Genomic DNA, 25,686 nt, shown 5'->3' with positions numbered 1-25,686 from the left:
GAAGCAGACAGTCTAACCACTTAGGCCACCGGAGACACGAAAATACTTAAAAACATTTGTTTTTCCTGGCACTTTGTACCAGGGATATTTAATTTCGTGTTTGAATGCCTCATCCTCAACTATACTTTGTAGTCCGAGATCTTGCACACTCATGGCTATATTTGGTCAGAGATCATGTACACCAATGGCTATATTTGGTCAGAGATCATGTACACCCATGGCTATATTTGGTCAGAGATCATGCACACCCATAATGGCTTTTTTAAAGTGCATATTTTAAGTACACAGCTTCTACTTCTTCAGACATTATAGATAACACTGGTGACCTAAATGTGTAAATTGGACATTGTGGATAACACTGGTGATGTAAATGTGGAAATTTGACATTGTAGATAACACATGTGGCTTAAATATGGAAATTGATTGTTGGGTGAGTACAGTTTTGACTGAGACCATGTGCTAACTTTTAAGAGACTTGTGTATGTTTAAGGTGGATGGTCATTACAATGATACTATTCCCATTGTAGGAAATCTCAGTTGAACATAGGTTACATTTAACTTTCTGGCCAGCATCTCCAGCTGTGAAATACTTCCAAATGGGAGATTGTTTGTCATGCTTACCTTTATCAACTTTTAATAAGACCCAGATACAAAGTCATATCATTTTGTCAAGCACTTTATAATTTAAACAGAAGGTGGGTTTTGGAAATGTTTACAGGGGTAACATGAAATGATCTTTGTATGTTTATATGTAACAACCTTAGTCTGTGTACTGACAGCTGCTCCCAATGTTCTTCTGTTGGTGAGGAGATTGATGTGTAATAGTAAACACCTTGTTATCTCTTTGCAGCTGGTAAATGCACCTGCAGCACACAGAGGAAAACTTGGGGAAGCTTCATCATCCAGAATGACAGATGATGATATAGAGAAACAGTTAGCGGCCCTCAAAGACTTGTAGCTGTGATGACTGATCATGTGACTTTTCATATTAGCTCGTGTATCATTGTTTTAGTTTGATGCTTTTATCTCAGGCAGCGGCGATTAACCAGGATTACTGGATTCAACCAAGACACTACAATCCACATGCCACTGGATTACTTGATTAAACCAAAAACACTACAATCCACATGGCTTTGGATCATTGATTCAACCAAAACAAAACACTACTATCCACGTGCCTTTTGGATTACTTGATTCAACCAAGACACTACCATTCACATGCCTTTGGATTACTTGATTCAACTTAGACAGTACAATCCATATGCCTTATTTTCATACTTATTTGTTAGATATCTAAACAGGATGTACAAAATCTTGTGTACTGTGCAGAATGTTGAGGTTTTGGATACTATGTGTCCTGACCAATGGAGTGATAAGAATATTAAGGTTTGGTAAACCGTGCATTACACCAAGGAAGTCCTGAATATTTGTAAATGACACCATGTCTTATTTTATGTTTTTGAAAAAAAATGTATTAACATAACTATGAAAATATTTCAGAAGGGAGAATGATTATGACTCACAATATGGAAAGTCCTATTTCTAACAGATTTGTGCTGAAATGCTAATGGGTATTACATGTTAGTTGAGTTGCTAAGTGCTTTTCCATATAGCTCGCTGGGCTACTAAGAGATTTTCCATATAGCCCGCTCTAATTTTCATATCTCTCAGACCATGCTAAAAATCTGAAATACCACACTCATAAACATCCATAAGATTAGTTGAGTCCAAAATGTCTAATGCTCATTTCATGTTATGTTACATAAAGAGGGTACAAGGCAAAGTCTAATTACACATGTATATTATTAACAAGCCATGTACAAAGGCTGTTTTCAAGGGGAAGGTGTACTTTGTGAAGAGGTGGTTTATTTTCCTTAAAATGGACATCATTCCCGTGTTTTTCAGTAAAAAATCGGACTATTTTGACTGGAGAAGAGGATTCAGTTGGCACCTACACCACCCACTCTCAATCAGCCTCTGTAAGCACATCTGTATCCCCTCTTAAACAATCTCTAAACTAGACATACACCCCCACTAACTCATTCATAACTGCCCCTAAATCTGCCCATGTAAGCATACCTCCCACTCCCACCAAACTGCCTCTAATACTACATTTACACTTCCCCCTTTCCAGCCCTGCCACACTTATCCCAAACTGCCCTCAATCCACCCCACCTACAAACTGCATTAAGCATACTGTATTTTGCCATATGTAACATATACCCAACTTTAAACAGCTATACCATTGTATAATGATCCATAAATTTAGTTTTTGTTGATCTGATTGGATGAACCAATTAAGAGATTGTGTTGGTCAATTTTAAGTGAGATTTAAATTTCAGCCAGTGAGATTGCTGGATTTTAAAGCTAAGCATAATCTCAAGGTGAAATTCAAGCTAGATTTTGTAATGCTGTTTCTTGATATCAACATTAGATTAAGCTTCATGGTCAATAATGAAGATTGAAGTAGCCTTTGAAAATAGATCTCTCAGTCTCAAGTCACGCGATGTCAAATCCCTGGTCCAACGAGCTTGAACAGCTAAAAGTCATTGTTAGGCATATGAAATTTCATGCAAGTAGCCCAATCTTTAAATAATAAAAAGAACATGAATGTTAACTTTTATACCATTTTACACACATCGTTCTTGCCTGACTAATTAGGTAACATCTGGAATGGTCTCTCATTTAATCAGGCTCATAAGTTTCATGAGTGTGAGTGTGGTATAAATGCATCTTGGTAGCCCTATTTGTACGTGGTTCACAGGTAATATGTTACCCTATCTGTGTGTTTGTAGTATGCATGCTATATGACAGTCCTGTTTGAGTGATACACATGCAGTATGTTAGCCCTGTTTGTGTGTATGTAGTATGCATGTACTTTATTGTAGTTCTGTTTGTATGTGGTACAGAGGGTGGCGACTGTGTATATATGGTACACCTACAATATGGTAGACCTATTTATGTGTATATATGGTGCACCTACAATATGGTAGACCTATTTATGTGTGCATGCTACACATACAGTATGATAGTCCTGTTTTTGAATGTATGATACACATGAAATACGGTAGTCCTGTTTTTGTATGTATGGTACACATGGAATATGGTCACCTTATTTATGTACATATGGTAAACATACAATATGGTAACACTATTTATGTTGTATTTTGTAGAACTATGTGGATGGAATTAATTTATGAGATAACTGATTATGCAGGAATAACAATCATGAAACTGTCTGCAAATTGTTTGCTTCAGCATTTAGAAAAGAATTTAAACCCTTGGGTTCTGCCTTAAGGTTTCAGCTCATATGTTGTATTCTGGCATGCGTTTGAAGGAAGTAAGTCAGCCATTATAACTGCGTTATTATTGTTCCATTTCTAAAGTAAGAGAAAGTATTCTGATGATATGGGTAAAGGCATATTTTTCTTTAAATAGCTACATGATATTAAATCTCAAGAAATCTCTACTGAGAAGTCACGATAGCCATTTTGAAAAAGAATATTTTTTTGACACTCAAATTCATTAAAAGAGAAGATATGTGTTGAGTGTGGATTTACTTAGATTAGGGAAAGAATGAAAGCATTTCTGTTGAAAAAAGGTACATTTTTATAGCTAACATTTTAGTGCCTATCATTCATGCAGTAGTATCATTGGATTTAAATTTCCTCTACGTTTCTGTTGTATGTAAATTTACATTGGTTCTCTATCCTTTCAGAGTGATTCTTTGGAAAGTATTTTGTAAATCACTTTCACCTGTTAATGCAAAGATTGTTTGAATATTACTGTTGTATGTATTGTGTTTTCAGTTTAAAAGTAAATGTTGTTGATTGAGGGGATATTTGACTCCAATGGAACTCATTGCAATCTGTTGTAATGTTCACATATCTTATTGTATATATTGTTTATCAATAAATCAAATAAAACAGAGAATATGCAGTACTACCCATAATTTATTTTTCCATATGGAAATGGATTCTAAACTCGGGTTCCTATTAAAAACATTACAGGTGGAAATAACACAAGATTTTAAGGCTTCACTTGCAGTGAAATCATGTCAGACATGGTCCCATTAGGCTTTTTTATGAAGTTCCATATATGAACCATAACAGGCATTAAGGTTATATCAGTGAAATCAAGTCAAACATGGTCATATTAGGCTTTTAATGAAGTTCCATATATGAACCATGACAGGCATCAAGGTTTTATCAGTGAAATCAAGTCAGACATGGTCCTATTAGGTTTATAATGAAGTTCCATATATGAACCCTGACAGGCATTAAGGTTATATCAGTGAAATCAAGTCAGACATGGTCCTGTTAGGTTTTTAATGAAGTTCCATATATGAACCATTACAGGCATTAAGGTTATATCAGTGAAATCAAGTCAGACATGGTCCTATTCGGTTTTTAATGAAGTTCCATATATGAACCCTGACAGGCATTAAGGTTATATCAGTGAAATCAAGTCAGACATGGTCCTATTAGGTTTTTAATGAAGTTCCATATATGACCTATGGCGGGCATTAAGGTTATATCTGTGAAATCAAGTCAGACATGTTCATATTAGGCTTTTAATGAAGTTCCATATATGAACCATGACAGGCATTAAGGTTATATCAGTGAAATCAAGTCAGACATGGTCCTATTAGGTTTTTAATGAAGTTCCATATATGAACCATGACAGGCATCAAGGTTTTATCAGTGAAATCAAGTCAGACATGGTCCTATTAGGTTTTTAATGAAGTTCATATATGAACCATGACAGGCATTAAGGTACTATCAGGCAAGAACAAGATGGGGAAGTATTCTGATGAAATCTTGTTGAAAAGAGACAAATAATCAAATAATGAAAAAGACAAAGAATACAAAAAAAAACGAAGAACTTTGTAACATATAACATTATACCTCATACATTTTCTCTTCATTTACTTGACCAGTCAAAGAAGTATGGATTGCCAGGTCCATTCCATCTGCAAGTCACATGGTGTGCCAATCCATTTTTATGTAAGTTATGTGCTTTTGTGGATAGTTGTACTTGGGTAAATTTTTTAAATACAGGTGTCACAAGCTGCACTGAATGGGTTCATATTTAGTGAAGAGACAGACCAATTATGACAATGATGTATTTAACTACAGTTATATGTACGGAATGAATTCAGTTCTAACCCAACATATTCGGACACCCCTAGCTAAATAATCATATTTCAGTCTATATTTAGATTAAACAAATACTACTGTCATTGATCCAAATTCATTTTTACTCTGACCAGATAACTCATTGTTTTTTTTACTGGAATATTGTTCAGAAAATATTTACCTTTATTGTCAGGATTATGAAAGAGTAAGCCTGGCAAGTTGGACATCTTGGTAGGCAAACCAGGTTGTGTCACAGACACACTTAAAAATAAAGGACAGTTTCAACATAATTTGTCAATGTTCTTGTACAAATAATGAATTCTAGTTGCAATTATGATTTTTGATTTTTAGTTTTGCTTATAAAACTGAATTTCTATAGGTTTACATGTACTGCTATTGGAGATAAATCTGTTTGGAAACTGCCTACAGATGTGACCCAGTTCTAACATTTGTATTATTTCATAACATAAAGTTTGGCTTTGACAGAAATAACATACTTCTATTCGTCTTATCTTGCCTCAGAAAATCTGAAAGATAATCCATAATTTCTTTAAAAAAGTCTTAAAGCAATCTTGACACTAAAATGCTAGATATGGTGATCATTGCCTTTGAGCCTAATCATTTAGACTGGTTGAGGAATTTAATTGTGGAATTCCATTATTTGAATTGTGATTGTAGGTATGAAGACCAAAATGACTTCATCCATAATGAAGTTATAAAGGGAAAATATGATATTGAATAAAACTGAGACTACAAGAACTTGTGAAACTTGAATCTCAGAGACATTGATAGCTGTATCAGAAATAAATGTAAATCCAATATAGTTTACTGGAAAATGAAAAAAAAGAAGAAATAACCAATATAGATATTTGAACACTATATCACACAAATTCAACCACTTTGTGAGAATGGAATTTGATGTAACTGTTTGATTGGTATCACTTTGTACATTCTCCAGCAGTAAATGTAAAAGAAGCCTGCAGTTACATGTTGGTATGATGTAGCGCTGATCATATATTTTGCAGTTATCAAAGTGGTTCATAATTAAATCCACCAGCTGTCTCAAGATGAAAGATTGTTTTTCCTTTATCATTACTTTTATCAAGCTTGTAACACACTTTATTTAGTGATCTGTTTGATCATGAATTCTGGAGTGTGGCTACTTTATAATTCAAGCCTACTGACACCTTGAGTTAATCCAGCTGATGATTAGGGTAATCAAAGCAATTTCGTGGCCAGAGGGTTGACCATTCAATCGCCAGGTTTTGAGTACAGGTCAACCATTCATTAGCTTAAACTACAACTTTATGCATTTTGTAATCAGCTTTAAAAAAAAAAGAAATCTCTCTTGGCATTCAGCTAATCTATGTACTGTTTTAAAATATGGTGTAGGAAAACTGGAGGGTCTGAATCTGTGGGTTTATTATAACAACTACAGTTAGTCTCTACATGCATAAAATACTACTGTTTATTCAAAAATGCATATCCTGATCTTAATGCCTTAGGAGAAATGCTACTGCCTTGCAAGAAAAGCCCTATCAGGCTAAAATGTTTGCTAAAAAGCTAAAAGTTATCTCCACACTTAGGTGGTGGGTAGATAGAGTGATACTGGGATTGGCACCAAATCTAGTTCTGATGCGTGATATAATAAAACTCATTCAATGTTGTATAATTTCCACTACAGTTAGATATATTGTTAACCTGTAACTCTGGTCTTAAAATATATAACAGAAAGAAGCAAAAACCAACAAGTATTGTAAAATCAATATATAAATTTATTTCTCTAAGTTACAAAGTGAAAATTTAAGGGAAACTTCAAGCATTGTGAATTAAATCACAAATAATCCTAAATATCCTGTCAGAAGTCCAAAAATGGAGAATGTTCTGACTGAATTTCAATAATCTTGACTGTGCTGATGTACCAATAGTCTTGAAGTATCACAATAACATAATCCAGAATGTCTTTGAATGAATCCTTAATAATTCCAAAGTAGTGTTTTATTCCAAAAGTTAATGAGTACTTTGTCATGCCAATGAAAAATTTAAATAAATATTCCTCTCAAATGATATCTGAATACAGCTATAACTATCACACAGACTGATCTTAATATAGGAATGAATAACTATTTACTTAATCCTTTATATACAGACTGTCACCTGACTTATGACAAAGTGAAATGCCCTGGATTTTGGTCATTTCCAATAGACGTTTCCATAATATTATAAAGTTCGCTTTTTAGAACGTACTGAACTCATAAAAAGATTAGGCCTTGAGTTCAATTTTTAGTAAATATTTTTTTATATATAAAATGCTACAAAGGTAAGGTAGGTCAAAACTCTACCCTCAATCATGAAGTTCAAGCATACAATATAAATTAAATATACACTGCAACTTGCAGATTATACCTGTCGAGACTTTCATCTACAAATTCAGACCATTCGTGAGAGCAGACTGACAACCACTCTATGTGTGTTGCTTACTTTGGTTATTTATTCTATTAATACATGTCAAACATGCATAAGGACAGAAGTCAATGGGCAGCAATTCTAGGGGTACTAACGGGGAATGTACAGATGCATACCTTTAGGAACAAGGATGTCATCAGTTTGCATGCAAAGGTTCGAACCATATAATTTGCCGGGAGCGAGATGGCAACAACAGCATCAGCTACCATCTCGCATATCAGAATTATGGACCAGAAACGTGGATTAATATCCAGTGCCCTATCATAACCTCAAGAACTAGACAAAATCATGCCAGCCAAGCTGGCCCAGTTCCTTCACACCCAGATTATACTGGCACTCTCATGGATCAGTCTAAACCGCATAGTTTCACCAGGCACTTCCTGTGGATGACGTCTGTTTATGCAGGCACTATCACAGATCAGTCGACCCACATAGTGCCTCTATCTCCAGCTTGATGCCTCAGTATCCAAGATGTTTCGTTTCACTTGTCCTCAAGCCTGTGCAACACAAAGGGACTCTATATTTAGTGACAGCTTGGAAGTAACGGGATCTAACTCGTGACATATTGCGAATGTAGTGAACCAACATCCTCAACATTCTGCTCCAGCTGCTTTGCAGGTAGCACAAGAGACATTGGCTTCACTACTTGGATCCAAAGATGAAAACTTGCTCCCCTTATTAGATCTTATTATGATGGGTGAAGACTCAGCAATACAGGCCTGGACTGAAGAAGTTTTCGGTCTATACCCATCAGAGTTCTGTCCTCCTCCTTCTTCTACAACACCTGCATGATCTAGAGTTTCAGCATCAGGTGATCATTGACTAAAGGAAGATTCTACTTTCAATTGCTTCAACTGTCTGGCAGAGTTAATGACATTTTGGGCTGCTTACATTGCCAATTACAAATCCCAAGCAACAAAGGACACTTTTTCTGGCAGACCCCTTCCATTGAATTGTACTTGGCGGTTCTACAAGCCCTACACACCATTTTCCATTTTCATACCCAGCAATTGATGCGTACTGTCATGGGCGTATGCTCTGGAATGTCGGATCTAGTATCTAAGGTGATCTTTCAACAGCTTATCTTCTCCCACCCCGACTTTCACCGGACATGCATGGGATTCTGTTTATAGACTGGCCCGCGTTTTAAACATAGCAGCCCAACATACTCTGGCCAAGACCATAACAGCAGCCATGAGCTTAAAACTGGTGAACGAGATGCAGTTCTCTTTACCTCCACCTTTTTAAAAGACCATCATAAGGTCAAGCTATGTTCTCAACCTTAATCTCTTTAATTATCAGCTTGATGGAATCCATAAACAAGCCACCAAGGATTCATTCTTTTCCGCCATCGCATTTTTAGTTGCAGTGGAAGGATCTGCAGAACAATCGACAAAAGATCGCTGGGACGTCCCTAGAACACAGACCACTGGGATGCAGTCCTACCGAATAGAGGTAAGGTTCTAATCATTCGCTGCCGAATCAGGAAGATTTGCCTTTATGACATATGGATCTGATGAGTGGTTTCCGAGGAAATCGGTGTCACTTTAAATGCACCCACTCCTTTGTCCAGGCTTGTCTCAACTACAAATGTGGCACTCTTTAATCGGTAGTCAACCTAAGCACAATCAATCAACCCATTTGCGTTCCACAGTTCATGAGGGGATGCAACAATGGATTCAAAATGCCCTCCAGTAGCGAGACTAAACAATTATTATGGAATTCAAAGGGGTGTGACTTTACATCCCTACTCACACGGCTTCCAGGAAGTTCCTATGATTCACTTACAACACTACATTCTACAAAGCAGTCATTGAGTTATATCTTAAAGACACGATATCTCTTGTTACTCAACTTCTCATCCTTAGTCTCCATGTCAACAAGGAAATCTCCGACCTCGTACCATCTCAAGACTGTATTCATTTAGGTCAAGTAAACACCCAACATTCAATTGACAGATTATATCTCCATGAGGAATGAGACTTGAATAGGAACCATGGTGGCCTCCTTGCTTATATGGAATAATCCATCCGCCAGGAATTACTTTATCTGCTGTGATTGCTCACTGTGGCAGCGAACCTCTTTGTCCTAGATCGTCCTCTTGGGTTCCAGTTACAAATGATTATTAGGGCCAAACGGAGGACATACTTTGGACCATTGAACCAACTTTTACAATCTGCACAATGTAAAATTCCATCTCAATGGCGGAAAAACTTCACTGGAGATGCCAGGGGACACCTGTGCAAGTATATCCACTGGCAATTACAATCTGTACTGTTGCAAACACAGAGGACTGAGGGAGCAAGCCTCCTTCCTTCATTACAAGGAGTGTGGCTCCCTCAAGAACGTCATTTACATTTCAGCATTCTTCAGATGAAACCCATTCTGATAATTCTTTGGTGGCTGGACAACTCCACTGTGGTGACTTATCTCAAATGGCAAGGCAGAACCAAGTCCACAGACCATTGTATTCTTGCTTAGAAATGTTTAAAATGGTGTTCCTCAACAACAAGTCCATGCCCAAGTTCGACATATCCTAGGCTGGGTAAGTGTATTAGCTGTGTTATTAGATAGACTCTAGTCTAGTTTCAAGTTAGCCATTTTGTAACTGAACTGATGAATTAATTCATTTAAATTGTTGGATGATAAAAGGGTAAGAAAATGTTTGAGTTCTTATAGTTCTGTACGATTATTCTAGTTGGATACAGATTTATATAAGAACCTGTTTATTATAATAATTATCTTGTACAGTAGTTTTGATGAAATGATTTAATACGTAACAAGCAACTTCACGTGCATGCAAGCTTAATGTATATCATTGCATTTTTTTCATGAGTTTCTCACGTATTACACGGCTTTAGTCATTATATTTATCAAGTGTGAATTTAGAGGTGTGGTTTTGGCTGCATAAATGATATCTTGGATGTGGAGTTTTAGGACTTAGTGGGATTTTGTATAACCTGAGTGCCGCTGGTGGTGGCAGTGACTCGGAGGAAGATAGTAGGTTTTCTCTTGGTGAGGGACCAAAGCTTCAGGACCAACTGGTCTGCATCGAATATGTGGGGTCTTCAGGGAACCTTTGGCAGATTAAGAGGGGCTGCCCATGCGTGGTGGCTCCTTGATCGTCCAACAGAGCTGTGGGACAGATGATACGTTTTGGTCATCAACAGGAAGCTACGAGTTATATGTTCCGTTTGTGAATTTACCAGTTCACTATTTACCAGTTCACTACTTCAGTGAAAATCACACACACACACACACACTTTGATGGGTTAGTGCAATTGTACATTACTGTGTTAGTTTTTAAACATTGCTCATCCATGGTGACAGATCCATATGTCAATCATATATATTTTTAATTTCCATTCTGTAATTCTTGTTCATTACTTGCTCGAGTTACATGTTATGTTCCAGTTAGGAATGATATCATTTTCTTTATATCAGTTGTTTAACTTGCTGTACGTCATTTTGTTAAATCCATTCTTGGAATTTATGCGCTCATGTTTGGTTTCAGATTCATTCATTTTTCAATCACATTATAAATGAACATCTCATTCACAAAACTGTAGTTTAGTGTCTACACTATAATCTAATCCCAACCCAGATGATCCTGTTACACACTTAAGGTTAGCAATCTATCAACTGCCAAAGGCAGATTTCTTGCTTCCATTCTTTCATTTCTGTGTAATTTTGTATTTTTCTAACAGGCAATGATAAGTATTGGAAATGGAATTTTGGTTTTAATACTTTGTTATACCATCTAATGTTTCACAGTTTTGTGTTTCATTGTACACACACACACACACACACACACACACACATATCTATAGAAAGATAGAGACAGACAGACAGACAGAATATTTACTTGTATCAAGTGAATAACATATAACAGAATGAGTGGCGAGTGGGTGAACACACACACACACACACACGCACAGTTGAAAGTGCTATCACTGGATCATACATGAGGATGCTTAATGCTAAGTAATATGTAATAATATTTTATCATACAGTCGACTGAATATTTTTTATTTCATCTCTGAGATTTAAGTCTTGGTCCACAGGTTACGGCACCCTTTACTTGCTTGCATGCATCAATCCTCATACCATTTCAACTATGGATGCATCCTCATTGAAAGATGGAACCCAGTCGTAGATATAGATATTTATGGGTAGCAGACACACTTGTATGGTGACAATTTAACTCTTATCAAAATACACTTTCTTCTGATTCCTCTGACATAAGTCAATGCATGTAGAAGTAAATATAGAAAGTTAACAAATATACACCAGACAGAGTGAAAATTGCTATACCTTGATCCTACAGGAGAATACATGATAACATGAAGTGCAATTATATATGGAGAAAGGGCGGGATATGGGGTTGGTGCAGGTAAGCAAGACAATGACAGTCACAAGTTTATGATGGTGGGACAAGATTAAGTCCTGTTGTCCAAATCCAGCCGTGAAAATTTAACTGAGAAGGTGATGCAGACAGTCATGTCACATTTGTGGCTCAAAAGGAGTTTGCATTGTATCATCTGTGACCCCCCCCCCAACGAAAGAAATTCGGAGGTACCAAACGGGGAGAGGGTGAAAGAAAGATAATTTTGCAGTAGTTTACTTTTCTAATGCCTAATTTGGTCTCCTATGATAGGTTCAGATAAATGAAATAGTGTAAGCATATATTTTGCATGATTTTTACACAGAATACAAAATGTTAATATCACAATGAAACTGAACACAGAAGCATTCTTAGTCTTACAAGCTGCATTAATGTCATATTTGTTCTGATTTGACTTACGCATGAAAACTGATGTTAGAAGGCTTTATATATCACAAAAATTCTGACAATGTCATGTTCATTATGGCCACCACAACGGCCATTGTGAACACCTTGTTCTCGCTACTCCTCCTGAAGTCAAATTGACTTGCAATTTCCATCAAAAGACTTCATATGATTTTTTGCTGATCCTAAATGAAAATGGCACCAATCTGATGTTCAATTTGGCGGTCACAGTCGTCATCTTGAAAATCTTTGTCATCGCTACACTCCTGAATCGATGGTCATATAAACATATGATTTTCATTAATAGACTTCGAATAATTTCTAGTTCTTACCAAATGAAAATACACCAAATCTGGTCCCCACCGCATCCATCTTTAAAATCCTGTTATCACTACCTCTTCTTAATGAAAAGTCATACAGACATGGGTTTTCACCAGGCAACTTCTCATGATATCTAGTTGGTCCTAAATGAAAATGGCGCTGATTGATGATCTTTATTGCCGCCACATTGGTCATCTTTAAAATAGTGTTATCATTACTTCTCCTGCATGATTTTCACATCAGCTAAAAGACTTATTTTTTATGTCTAGTTGGCCATAAATCAAAATAGTGCTAATCAGACTCCTAATGTGGTTGCCACAATGGCTAATCAGACTCCTAATGTGGTTGCCACAATGGCTATCTGGAGTCAGTATACCTGAGACAAATGTATTTATTTTGTGTTGTACCAACAAATTTATGTATCTGAAAAATAGTCTGTGCTTTTTTATCTGCTGATGATTTCTTGCTCTCACCCTCTGAATACCCAGGAACCTGGACAAACATTAACATGCCTGCCTTTGAAGCCTTTGAGTGCAATCAGTACATGTCAATCTACTTATAGGATCTGGACACCTGTACCTTTTGCCCTAATTTGTGGCATTAAAACCAGCAAATTCAGCTCATATAGCACAAGTAAGCAATAAAATCCCAAATGAAGTGAGCTGCCTTCATATTTTCTGTCAATTTCAATGCAATAAAAACCATCTGGATGGTTTTGTATTGATCCAAAACTAGGATATGGAGGGAAGAATAGCTCTATTGCTAAAGGTATATGACAACGTAAGTTTTCATAAATGGCTTGATGGTTTAAGTTTCCAGAATTGGTTTTAAGTCGTCTGAGTAAATGCAAGATGAAGGAAGAATTAAAGTTGACTGCTTTGGTTGGAATACTGGACTATCAGTCTCGTTTTCACCCCTGAATTTGACATATAGATCACCTTTACAAAGACAATCGTATCCAGTCCATTTGACCAATAATGACAGCAGTTCTTTCCTGTTCAGTGTAAAAAGATACTGTTCAAAACAGGCTTTAACTGCCTTTTCTTTTTCACTGATCTCTGATTGGTTTGAAAAGAGGTAGGTGATTTTCTCAATAATGGCCGGTAGTTGGGGGAACAGTGCTTGATACATTGATAAGACGTCATCTTCTTCAATGTTATCAAAAATATCTTCACTGTGCCTCATAATTCCATCTCTTATTTGCACCAGGGGCCAAAATATCTGATAAACCAAAACGTTCTTTGCAACACTTAGGATGAAGGATTCGATATTGTCTGCATTTGGTAGGCTTCTACATCTGTAGCTCCTAGTAAACACTTTCATACAAATCTCAGTGCGCAATGATAATGATCCCGTTGTTTTAACTTCATCCAATGCTGTTTCCACAACTGCTTTCTCGGATTCTTTCATTAGCTTGTAGAGGGAAGTCAAAAGAAGTTTATCAGAGCAAGAATCTGACAAAATGTATGATGCGCATGCCGACGGAAAAGACATTGGCCAATAATTGGAGAGAATAAGACCATGTGCCAAAATACGACCCAACAATAAATAAATGTCATCAGGAAAATCTGGCTCCAATATTGGGACTTTTTCATCATCTCCTTTAAAGAAGAGTCTAAAAGCTTCTTCCCAAAATTTTACCAAGGTGACTCCGGGGTCGAGGTCGTCATATTCTTGACTGGTCCCCCTTTTATCCTTACTGTCTGGATAGTGGAATTTGATGTTGTTTTTCTCCAGATCAGTCGACTGGCGATATGCTTTTAATACGTCCTCTACAAGGTGATCTCCCCGGATGCTGATGATCACTGTGTCCTCTAGGTGGAATTTCTGTGCTCTGGCGCCTTGGAGAATTTTGATACCATCTACAAATAGAATAAATAATAGTCATAATAATCTCCTGCCTATATTCTAAATGTCCAAGTCATGCAAGCTGCAAACAAAACCCATAAACACATCTTCATGATCATCACTATGCAGGAATCGCTTTGTTTCACAATATGATACATAAGTAAAGATATCTGCTGGACAAGTGTTCAAGTAAAAATGCATTTGTTTTGCCATCATCTTGTTTTATTTAATGTCTTTTACCCCAACAAAAGTTATAATTTACTCTGAAACCAAAGACAGGAAAGATTTGTTCTGTCAGATAGTACACAGTGTAAAATTGTTCTTTAATTCTGGAGGTCATAAAACTTGAATTCCATATTTTGATCATCAAGACGGTAAATGCCAATTTGTTTTTTTTCCGCATTTGACTGAGACAGTAACATATATATTTTACTGGAACCGGGCAGTACTCGCCTTAGTGCATTTGACTGATCCGCAATGCAAAGGGTTTGGTGCATATTACCATCAATCGGTCAAATGCAAAATAGCTGTTACAGTGTAAAAGTGGCAAATGGGTGTTAACTAGTTGTGATTATGTTTAAAATATGTGTACCGTAGGTAGTTGAAACATCTGAGTGTTCATTACTGTTTTCATCTGGGGCATCAGTCATCGGCGATTCAGTTCTTTTCTCACTGTCCATCGTAGTTGTCGCCATTTCTGTGTTCAAAGAAGTAGTCGCCTGAAATAACACAATTATTAAATAAATGTAGAAATATGTTTGCCAATGATAAAGGGATACAAAATGTCAAAATGCGTCAAATTGTAATAGTATAAAGGTGACTAGTAACACTTATTTCAAAATCAAAACTCCATGTGTTCCTCAGCGACACCTAATCCCTAAATCTTACAAAGATGTCCTGTTTATTTGTGATCTGCAAGGTTCTTTTCAAACAAAGGTTCTCTATTATAACCAGTTGAAAACTAAAAAGGACTTGACCAATGGAAACAGGTACAAAACTTTTGAGACAATATTGTATTATATTTCCCAGCAATTCGTAACAGCTAATAACATAATGAAGACTATAAAATCTGTTTATTTTTCTGATGAGAAAAAAACACTAACAGAATAAAACTATTACCATCTCATCATAGGCATTTTCAGCAGTACAAAATAATGTCATCTGACTGAAGTGTAACACACATGTTGTCTAACAGCACCTGCTAACTGAGTGAACCAAACGAGGTAGATGTGTTGACTGGCATCCTCCCACATCTCGTCAAAAAGATAAACACTATTTCACATTTGAAACGCAGTGTTTAGTAGATGTTGAAATCATATAAATTAGTTTTCATCTATATCGAAAGGAAACTGATGCTTAATGGTTCTGTTTTATATAACTTGTAGTTTAAGCAGGTTGTAAATAAAAGCTTGATTAGAGCAGATGTTCTCACCCTACTGGAAGAGAGTCAATCATTTCAACAGCCCCACCACCATATTATCTAGAATGCAATAGTTAAACTATAACTACACTTTAGTTTCCAGTTCACCTTTGTGTGTCTACCTTTTTTAATATTACAGTGACCCTAATTCAGTGTTATTTCTTTCTTTCTGTGTTCTTTTTACAGTGTTTAGGTGTATCTTACAAACTCAAAATTACACAGTTTCTCATAGTGGCAGTGTATTTGATCATGTTTTTGCAGTTCTCATTCACAAATGGGTCACCATGTATAACCTATCCTGCATGAGAAATGGTGCTAAACTCAAAGAAACAACAGTCCACAAATGTTTATCTTAGGTCATTGTTCTTCATTTTGATACCATGGTTATAATTTTATGACGTCATTGGTCTGACAGTAGTGTCTAACTCAGTTTTATCCTCAGTTTGACAGATGCTAGATAGCGAATACAAGAGGCCGCATATTTAGTCCCAGTTTATCTATTATAACTAGTCAGACTGCAGGTAGTCATCTTCACTCCCAATCAGCCATTTTAGCACGTGAAAATGGCAATTTCCCTGTTACTCTGACTAGAGGTAGTCATCTTCGTTCCGACTTAGTTCTCCCTATTTGACTGAACTGCAACAATTACTCCTCGGTCAGATATGATTTTGGCAGTCTTACTAACCAAGCATGTTTTGGCCCAGATTTAGTCACCCAAAACTATACAGAGAGGACAAAATTATGTATATTTGAGATTCTTTATGTTAAAGATCTAACAAGAATATACTGTATTAACTTTATTGATTAGTAAATAGTTCAAAAATATATGTTTGGCAACAGTGGCTGTGGCTGTGTCTAGGAATGTTCACTTTTCCACCGTCATACCATATCTTCCTAACCGAAGGCAAATCACAGTTACATTTTATATGGAACAGCTACGTCATATGACTAAATTAAAGTCTTCAAAACATCCTGCAAGTTCATGGTCAAATCACCACCTAAGCATAGACCAGAACACCAATCTGACTTAAATTTGTTCTTGTTTTAGACCAGCGTTCATTTCACTACTTTTGCATGGCTGAATACTACAATCAAATTTCTTATTCTGTCAGGTAAATAAAAATTATTTCAGTTTTCAGATAAAAAGTATTGGATTTATACTAGTGGATGATTTCAGATTAGTTTATGCAACAGTTAGATTCGCTTTTAAATTGTTTTATCTTTGAAAAGATGACACGTGATGGCAAAATAACTTTTTTATATTGTAACCCTGATTCATTGTTATGATTTCTATGCACTCTGCAATAAAGCTCGTATACATCTTTATTTGTCTTATTAATATTGTGAAGTCCCAGTTTAGGGTCGTTTTGTTCTGTTTCAAAATTTTCAATGTCTTATGGATAAGGGTTAACATTTTTCAATATTTTATATCAGTCAAGAGTAACTAGCCTTGCCAATATGTTTATGTTATAAAGACCAGAATTGAAATAAATGAATCTATATTTTTAGATCTTTTTTGTTCCAGCCGTACACTAAACTGTTCATACTATAATGCGTTATAATCTAAGCAAGAAACCCAAAATACAAATAAACTGTTGCTTTTTTTGGTTAAGTTTCTTTGTCTGGAATAAATGGTGTAACATTAACCAAGGTTTGTGAAAGTGGGAGCTTTATCTTCAGAGTTTAACTTCATTTCAATGAATCCTGTTACCTTCTGTTGAACAATATATAATTTAATGCATTACTGTATTTGCTAAAAGAAATAAACAAAAGATTGGAGCTGACATATCTCTTCTGGCTGACATCCATCTAATGAAACAGCAGTTGGCCAATGATTGTACAAAAGAAGGATGTTAATGCAGAAATGTTTCCCAATGCTGTTCGCTGCATATATTACTAAATGGTTGTTTCAAGGTTTCTATTTTGTCTATTCATTTGCAGCTGATGGTACATCAGTATTTATATAGTTCTTCTCCCATACCAGAATGCGTCCAGTCATATTTGGTCAAATTTAGCTAAGCATCTTTTGAGAAGTCACATACAGTGTTTTCTATTCTTAATAATGGCACTGATATTTAATGACAGACTGGAATACATTTTATAATTTTAAGGTCATTCAATGTCAAGATGATTTCTGAACAATTTGCCAACATTCTGTTGAGTGATTTTTAAGAAGATATCATTTAATATTTTTAAATTAGCAATGGATGCCATATTTAACAGCAGATCGGTGTTATTAAACAAATCTGAAAACCCTTTTTGAAATGATGCTTTGACTTGAATTTGGGCAAATTTTATTGAGCAGACTTTGAGAAAACATCCTTTAATAGTTTTCTATATTTTTTAATTTTTTTAATGGAGCCATAGTTTGATAGTAAATCAGTGTTAATTGTGCAGATTTAAAGCCCCTCGTGTCAGGATGTTTCTTCTCAGATTTCGTCATATTATGCTGAGCAGTGTTTGAAAAGATAACTTTTCTCAGTTAGCAACTGCTGCCATATTTGATGGTAGATTGAGATCATTTGTATGAACTTGGAGGACCGTTATCTCAGAAAGATTGCATCAAATTCGGTCAAAATCTGGCAAATAAGTTTTGACAAGAAGTCGTTTTAAGATGTTTAAAAATTTAGCAACATTGGAGATATGGAAATCGGAATCATTTGTACAAATCGGAAAGGCATTCATACCAAATGTTTGTTCCAAGTTTGGCTAACACTGGCCTGGTACTGTTTGAGTTGAAGTTGAAAACAGCAATTGTTGATAGACACACGGTGCACAATGGACAACATATAAAGGGAAATACATTAGGATCACATGGTCCTTTTCTGATTCTTACCTGCTCTTTATCAGGGTTGACAGTTGGAAGTGTCATCATCTTTGGTCCATGTCCTGGGAACACCGGTTGCTCCATCTGATAGTCATGTAACAAGTCAAAGCTGTCCATCGACTGGTCAGTAAGAGCACCAATAGGAACAGAGAAGTTCATGTTCATTCCAAAATGAGCTGATGTGATGTAGCAATCATCAAAATTTCTATGAATAATTGGATTTGGCCGTTCTTCGTCTGTATTCTGTAAAAATAAAAATAAATTTTAAAAAAAACCCAACAAAACAATAATAATAATACCACCATTACTACTTCAACTCAAGATTTATTGACTATATTTATTTATGATCAAGACTGATTGATGTATTAATTGACTGATCACATGTGAAGAGAAATTGAAGCTAGCTGGAACACTCTCAAAAGAGAATTCTGCCACAGGTTTATTAAAACTTATGTTCAAAAGGGCTGTACACTTTTCAAGATAGTCTAACAAATTGTTTGGGTTTTTTAAAATAAAAATAAAAATACAAATATAAATGAAAGCACATAACATTAAAAAATTAACTATGGACCTACTCATTCTCTTCTGATTGGCCAAAAAAACGCCAAAGGCAAATCAATGATATTTCACACTGAAAATAAACTCTACAATTTGGGAAGGGTTCAAATAGGGCATTTAAACAAACAAAAATACCAGTCTTCAAAGTCGAGTTCCGACATGATCAAAGTGCTGCTGTGAAACACGTGACTTGACCACAAAGTCAAAATGGGAAAGTGAAGATGCTGAGGAATGAATTACTGTAGCTTTATAATGAATCATGAAATCTATGAACAAAAACCAACAAGGGCATTAGTAAATATAAGCAAATTAATAAATAAAACAACTTTAGCCAAAACCATAGCGAACATTTTCTATGAAGGTGACTTTGACCCCAATTGCTCAAACTTGTCTATCACCCAATGAATTGCCTTAGCTTCACAATAATTTGTCCCAAGCAGGAAGAAAATCCATGAAGGGATTCAGAAAATATAAGCAAAAGATAAAACACAAACACAAGTTGAACAATAACATTAACACATATTCTTTATGACTGACCTTGATCTCAAGGTAAAGGGGTGAGAGAACATTTCATACAGTGATTGTTTGCTTTAACTTCACAATGATGCATGCCATGTATGGTGAGAATCAATCAAAAGCTTTAGGAAATACAAGTAAATGAAAAACTTTAACTAAAACCATAATAAATTGACAACGCCACAGCTGCTGTGGATAAAGTGACTGTTGTGTCTCGCTTCACACTAAAGTGGGCTGGACAAAAAACGTGATAAATTTGGATTGTACGGTTGATGATAAGGGTCGCGTGACAGAGTATATATCATGATCGGAATTGATGCAGTAGTGGTTAGAGGTAGACTGACTCGATGCTGGGGTGTCATGGCATACTCTGACTTTTTGCTGGGATGTTGAGGCAAAAGCGGACTAGATTCTGAGATGTCCGTGCATGGATGCAATCAGGCTCGAAAGTACTATTTTCAGGTATTATCCAACTCGATGTTTGGGTGGCTGTGTGTAAAATTACTTGGAGCACATTCTAATACTTGAGACATCAAGCCTTTGTGCTGCTGGTCTGATATATTCTTTATTACCATAATCCCAAGAACAAATTGCTTACTGTGGTACTTAATCTTGAAAAATAATATCGATGGTTTCATTTGAAATACAATATTAATACTTTAGGCACCTTGGATATACAAGTACAGCATAAAAACAACTTCTTTCAAATTATTGCTGACCATTAGCAAAACTGGCTAAATAGCATCTTGTGTCAGACATGGGGGTTGGTTTGTCTAAAATCATTTGCTTGAATCCATGTAAAACTGTAACATTTTGAAACTTTGAGCCGAGATTATTATCTTTGTTTTTACAATAAAGTACCAACGAATAAAACAACATTTTGTTAAATAGAATAGTATATTCAGCACTATTTGAAGCAAGCTTTGGATTCATGATCATACCACATGGATTCGTTACAAAGAAAATTTGGAGTATCCATCCATGAATCAAGGGATGAGGGTTCTAACCTGTAACAGTGTTACCGGTATATTGTTACAGGTTAGAACCCCCATCCCTTGATTCATGGACGGATACTCCAAATTTTCTTTGTAACAAACCCCTGTGACCATACAAATAGTTCAAACAAGTGGAAGGTAGAGTTAGGGAACTTACATATGGGATAATGATGACACTGCCCTGGTACTTGAGATCCTTTAGGTCTCTGGGTGTCCTGACTTCAATCCGAATCAGTCTCCGGGTTTTATCGATCCTGTACAGGTCATAGCACTTACCATCAAGCTTTGGGAAGATGGCGACCATAAAGTTGTGGAATTTATCGGCTGTGTAGCTCAGGCAAAGCTGGGTTTTTCTGGGAATGCTATCAATGTAATCCTGTGCAGGGTATCCTGCAAGTTTAGATGACACCAAGACTGTATAAAGTGTGCAAATATAAGTTCTACCAGAGTCAAAAATATTTTATCTTAATTAATTTTGATCTTTTTGGACAGAACATGAATACCAGTGCTTCTAATGTTCTGGTCATTTTGGATGAATTAAATACCATAGCTTCTAATGTTTTGGTCTTCTTGGACTGACCATACATACATGTACTTGCGTTTAATGGTTTGCGGTTTTGTTTGAAAATCTAGCATATTTAACGTGTGTTTGGCAATACATTATTTCGGAGATAAAGTGTTTGAATGTTATGGAAGCATCAGATGATCTTGAAATATTCATTGAGTCAAGAGGACACAGTTTCTCTTCACTGTAGTGCTTATAAACAGTACAGTAAAAAATTTGTTCTAGTAAAATATTTTCATATAATTAAAACTTAAAAATACTAAATCTCGAGTCTGTATTTAATTCAACACTGCATTGTCTTTGTGTTTGTATTAATTTCTTATTATATTTTATTTCTTTATGTTTGCAAGGGGGACTTAAAGTTGTGGTGATTACCTACCCTAGTGAAAAGTAAAAATACGATGTTGTCATCGATGGAACTATCACTTGGAAACATTTAATTTATGAATTATCTAAGTTGACATTTAAAAATATCGATTCAGCTAAAACTAGTAAGTAAAATGTTCATTATGTTCAACACAGAAGTACAATAATAATGCGTTTTTATTATTTAGTGTAGCCATTGTATACGTAAACTGACTTAGTGATGCCACTGGTAGTCTCCAATGGAGGCCAACAGTGACAGTTTCATTTAAGCAATTTATTTCATATAAATATAAAGTATATTCCCTTCTAGCTTGCCTCATGATAATATATGTAATAAATAAAATGCAAGAGTGTATGTTATTTTAAATCAACAGTGAGTCATATCTGACAGAAAGAATTTTAAATTATAAGGTCTGAAACAGTGGAACTCACTCTCACGAATTTCGCAAAAATGACCATTTCACAAGTCAGTATAAAGAAAAGTCCAGCCTATAATGCTTTCAATTTAGATTTCAAATACTCCAAATTCTTCTCATCTCCATTCATTATACTATCCCAGGTTATAACAGGCATCGATTCATAAAGCAATTAGGATAGGAAGTCAAAGTCACACTTAACAATGATGAAAGAATATTTTTCATCAGCAAGGATTTCATATGTTGATAGGCACGTAAAAAGGCAAAGAAATAGATGTCAAAACCATGCCCAGATTTCTAGGTAGCTTAATTGTCATTGGATAATTGTTGCAATTGTTGGCAAAGAATTAGAGTGATGAAATATTCACAAATGCAATTAGATATTTTCAATGGATGCAGTCTAACTATCTGGGAAAAGACATTTATACATACAAATATGTTGATGGGTTTAAAAATTTAACAAAATACATTTACCATCAATAAAAAGATTGTATTTATCACTATTTCAATTCAAGCACAAGATGAAAATATATGTGTTCAATATTAATGAAATACTTCAACACTGGGTGACCTTCATGATTAATTTGTGATGGGGGACATAGATTTGGATTGTATTGCTGATGATAAGGGTTGTGTGGCAGAGTATATATTACAGATTACACATTACAGACCCCCCACCACTGGGCACGTTTAGGGTCAACTTTTAAAAAATATTTTTAGCACAGCCTGGGCACGTTTAGCGTCAAGGGAAATTGAACAAGGGGAATATTAGTTAGGCTGTTGTATAGGGTAGGGGGTTAGTTCAGGTAGCAAGTGACGGGTAAGTTCAGCAGGTAGCAGGTGCTGGGTAAGTTCAGCTAGTTCATATTAAACTATACCAATAAAACAACACTTGTCGGTGTGCGACATATAATTTTTTTATAGACAGAGACATAGATAAACAACACATACATAGATTGATGAACATCAATCTATCACACAAACAACATACAACCGACTACAACAAATTTTAGGCAAGAAAGCAAATCTTTTTGAGGCATATGAGTGGCCCAGACAAGGGCCTTTGGGTTTCTTCTTTTTTTTCTAATTTCTTCTATTCTTCCACCAGCTTCTTATTTTCTGCCCTACAAACTTTGTCTTCTTTTTCACTTTTTCCTCATCTTGTTTTTTCTTTTCCTCCTCTTGTTTTTCTTTTCTTTTTTTTCATTCCATTTTGTCATCTTCTTTTTGTCCTCTTCATCCTCCTTTTCCTCCTTTTCTTCTTTAAGTAGATCTCTTATCATTTCCTTTGACTTTCTTAAGTTGTTTATTCCCATCTTCACTCAATGGGGGCTATAAGAATACAAATCTTCATCCATTTTAACCAACATCTCTGTCATTCCCATATTGTCAAGGCTGTCTTCCAGCTTCTTCATCTTGTCAAGGCGGTTTGAAGCCATCTTGGTATATTCAGTGTTGAATGACGTGAATGATGGATGCTTGACTTTATGTGTCAAGCATGGACATGAAGGAAAACATCACTTACACTTTTTGTCAAGCACAAGGATGTGAAGGAAAACATTACTTAACACTTACTTCACATATTATCTATTATCCATACAACCTACTCTAAACATTACAAACCCCAAATTTAATATCCACACATGGTAAGAAGAGGAAGAAAAAAATCACAAATATACTATCCACACATAAGAAGAAAAAAATATTCTATACTATCTACAAACCCCAAATATACTATACACACATGGGAAGAAGACAAAATATTCTATACTATCTACAAACCCCAAATATACTATCCACACATGGGAAGAAGAAAAAATATTCTAAACTATCTACAAACCCCAAATATACTATCCACAGATGGGAAGAAGAAAAAAATATTCTATACTATCTACAAACCCCAAATATACTATCCACACATGGGAAGAAGAAAAAAATATTCTATACTATCTACAAACCCCAAATATGCTATACACACATGGGAAGAAGAAAAAACAATCACAAATATACTATCAACACTAGGTGCATCTGAAGTTCTAGAAGCTTGGTGAGTCTGCTCATCATCTTTCAGTTGATGAATCAATGATGGGTAGACTGATGAGCGCTCCCCTTTATATTTGTCAAGCATGGACATGAAGGAAAACATCTAATACAAAAATATGCAATACCCATATCATGACCCCCCCCCCCAAAAAAAAAAAAGGAACATGCGGACCTAAAAGAAACACTTACTTTTTAACTATAAACTCTAACTACAAACACAAACACATATAGACTATGTTTTAACAAGCTATGGAAACAAAGTGTAGATAGACACACTTCTATTTGTTTTACATAAAACAAAGAAATGAAGTGCTTATAGACACACTTCTATTTTTTAACTTACTAATATATAATTGTCAATTGAACTAGTATGTCTTTTCTACAGTACTGGGTAGCCCTGAAAAGGACTGTTTTTTGTGGATGGAGAGTTTTGGCAATCTTTTATCGTCTAAGATTGCATCCCCATCTGGCGACAGGCTTTTTTGCATAGGATATGGCTTGCTTTTTCGGAAAGAGAATGAACACTCTTTTGTGTCTACAAGGCAGTCGACAAATCCTCTGTCTGGTTTCTAATGTTGCTGTTGCTGCTGACGCTCTCTTTACTTCTGAATTGTGTACTTCTCTGTCCACTCTTCTTGTTCTTTCTTGATATCCTCTCTGAAGACCTCTCCTATCATGTCTTCGACTACTTTCAACAATCTGACATTCTCTATATGTTCAGACTTGCGTATCAGGCTTATGCAAATGCAGGTAGGCTTCATTTAGTTTAGCTAAATTAGAAGGCATCTTCATTGGTTGACGAGTCAACAATGGATGGTCATGCTGGAGATTGCTTCACTTTATATTGTTATAGCGCGGACGTGATAGAAAACATCCCTCCAACTGTTGTTGGGTCGAAACACTACGATAGTTGATTTGAGGGTGAGGGATAGAGAAAAGTAACAACAGCATGTATCATCATACAAATTGAAAATAAATGACAGTCACATTTTTCAAAACACAACATTTTTATTAAAATAATTAACAACCAACAATTAATCATAAAACATTTTTTTTCCAAACAAACAAACATTTTTCAAATAACAATCTATATTTGACAAGATTGAAAACGGTGTGAAGTTAAGCTAGACTTCTACTGATGGAAGCCATTGGACCATTAATGTACACTATGTTTCCTAGCTAAAGACAAAAGATAGCCATAATGGTCACAAAACCATCGATCTACTTTGTCAACATTTCTTGAAGAGTGATGATCATAGTAACTTACTAAATGTTCTAAAGAATATCCAAGACTGCGTTGATGAAGAAAATCCACACAATATTGTCCATACATCATGGAAACTGTGCCTTGTAATTTCACATTATTGAATCGTGTCATCTTGACATTTCTAACCATAAAGTCAATGATGTTGTCTTCC

General features: G+C 35.6%; 2 protein-coding genes across 4 annotated transcripts in view; one reads left to right on the top strand and one right to left on the bottom strand.

Moving 5' to 3' along the window:
• The window catches only part of LOC149792286 (charged multivesicular body protein 2b-like), a 28,697-nt gene extending 24,764 nt beyond the window's left edge, over nt 1-3,933 (top strand). Inside the window, exons 8-9 of one of the 2 annotated variants that reach the window (XR_016423541.1) lie at nt 851-2,384; nt 2,471-3,933. Coding sequence is in view for 1 of the 2 variants with exons in the window: in XM_089970848.1 (XP_089826974.1) it covers nt 851-958 (108 nt within the window). In the remaining variant the exon portion in view is untranslated. Of the gene's footprint in view, nt 1-850 lie in introns of both variants that reach the window. The other variant, XM_089970848.1, reaches the window with a different exon arrangement.
• An 8,815-nt stretch (nt 3,934-12,748) lies between these two features.
• LOC149792285 (F-box only protein 3-like) overlaps nt 12,749-25,686 on the bottom strand; it is a 109,820-nt gene continuing 96,882 nt past the window's right edge. For both annotated transcript variants that reach the window (XM_089970843.1, XM_089970841.1), the window contains exons 3-6: nt 21,036-21,268; nt 18,819-19,052; nt 15,155-15,281; nt 12,749-14,576 (exon numbers count right to left, since the gene is read on the bottom strand). In XM_089970843.1, coding sequence (XP_089826969.1) covers nt 13,522-14,576; nt 15,155-15,281; nt 18,819-19,052; nt 21,036-21,268 — 1,649 coding nt within the window. In that variant the 3' untranslated portion in view covers nt 12,749-13,521. The remainder of the gene's footprint in view (nt 14,577-15,154; nt 15,282-18,818; nt 19,053-21,035; nt 21,269-25,686) is intronic.

Source organism: Sinohyriopsis cumingii, chromosome 9 (assembly GCF_028554795.1).
Source record: "Sinohyriopsis cumingii isolate HCF-2022 chromosome 9, ASM2855479v2, whole genome shotgun sequence".
Lineage (NCBI taxonomy): Eukaryota > Metazoa > Mollusca > Bivalvia > Unionida > Unionidae > Sinohyriopsis > Sinohyriopsis cumingii.
This window is presented reverse-complemented; position numbering and strand designations above follow the sequence as displayed.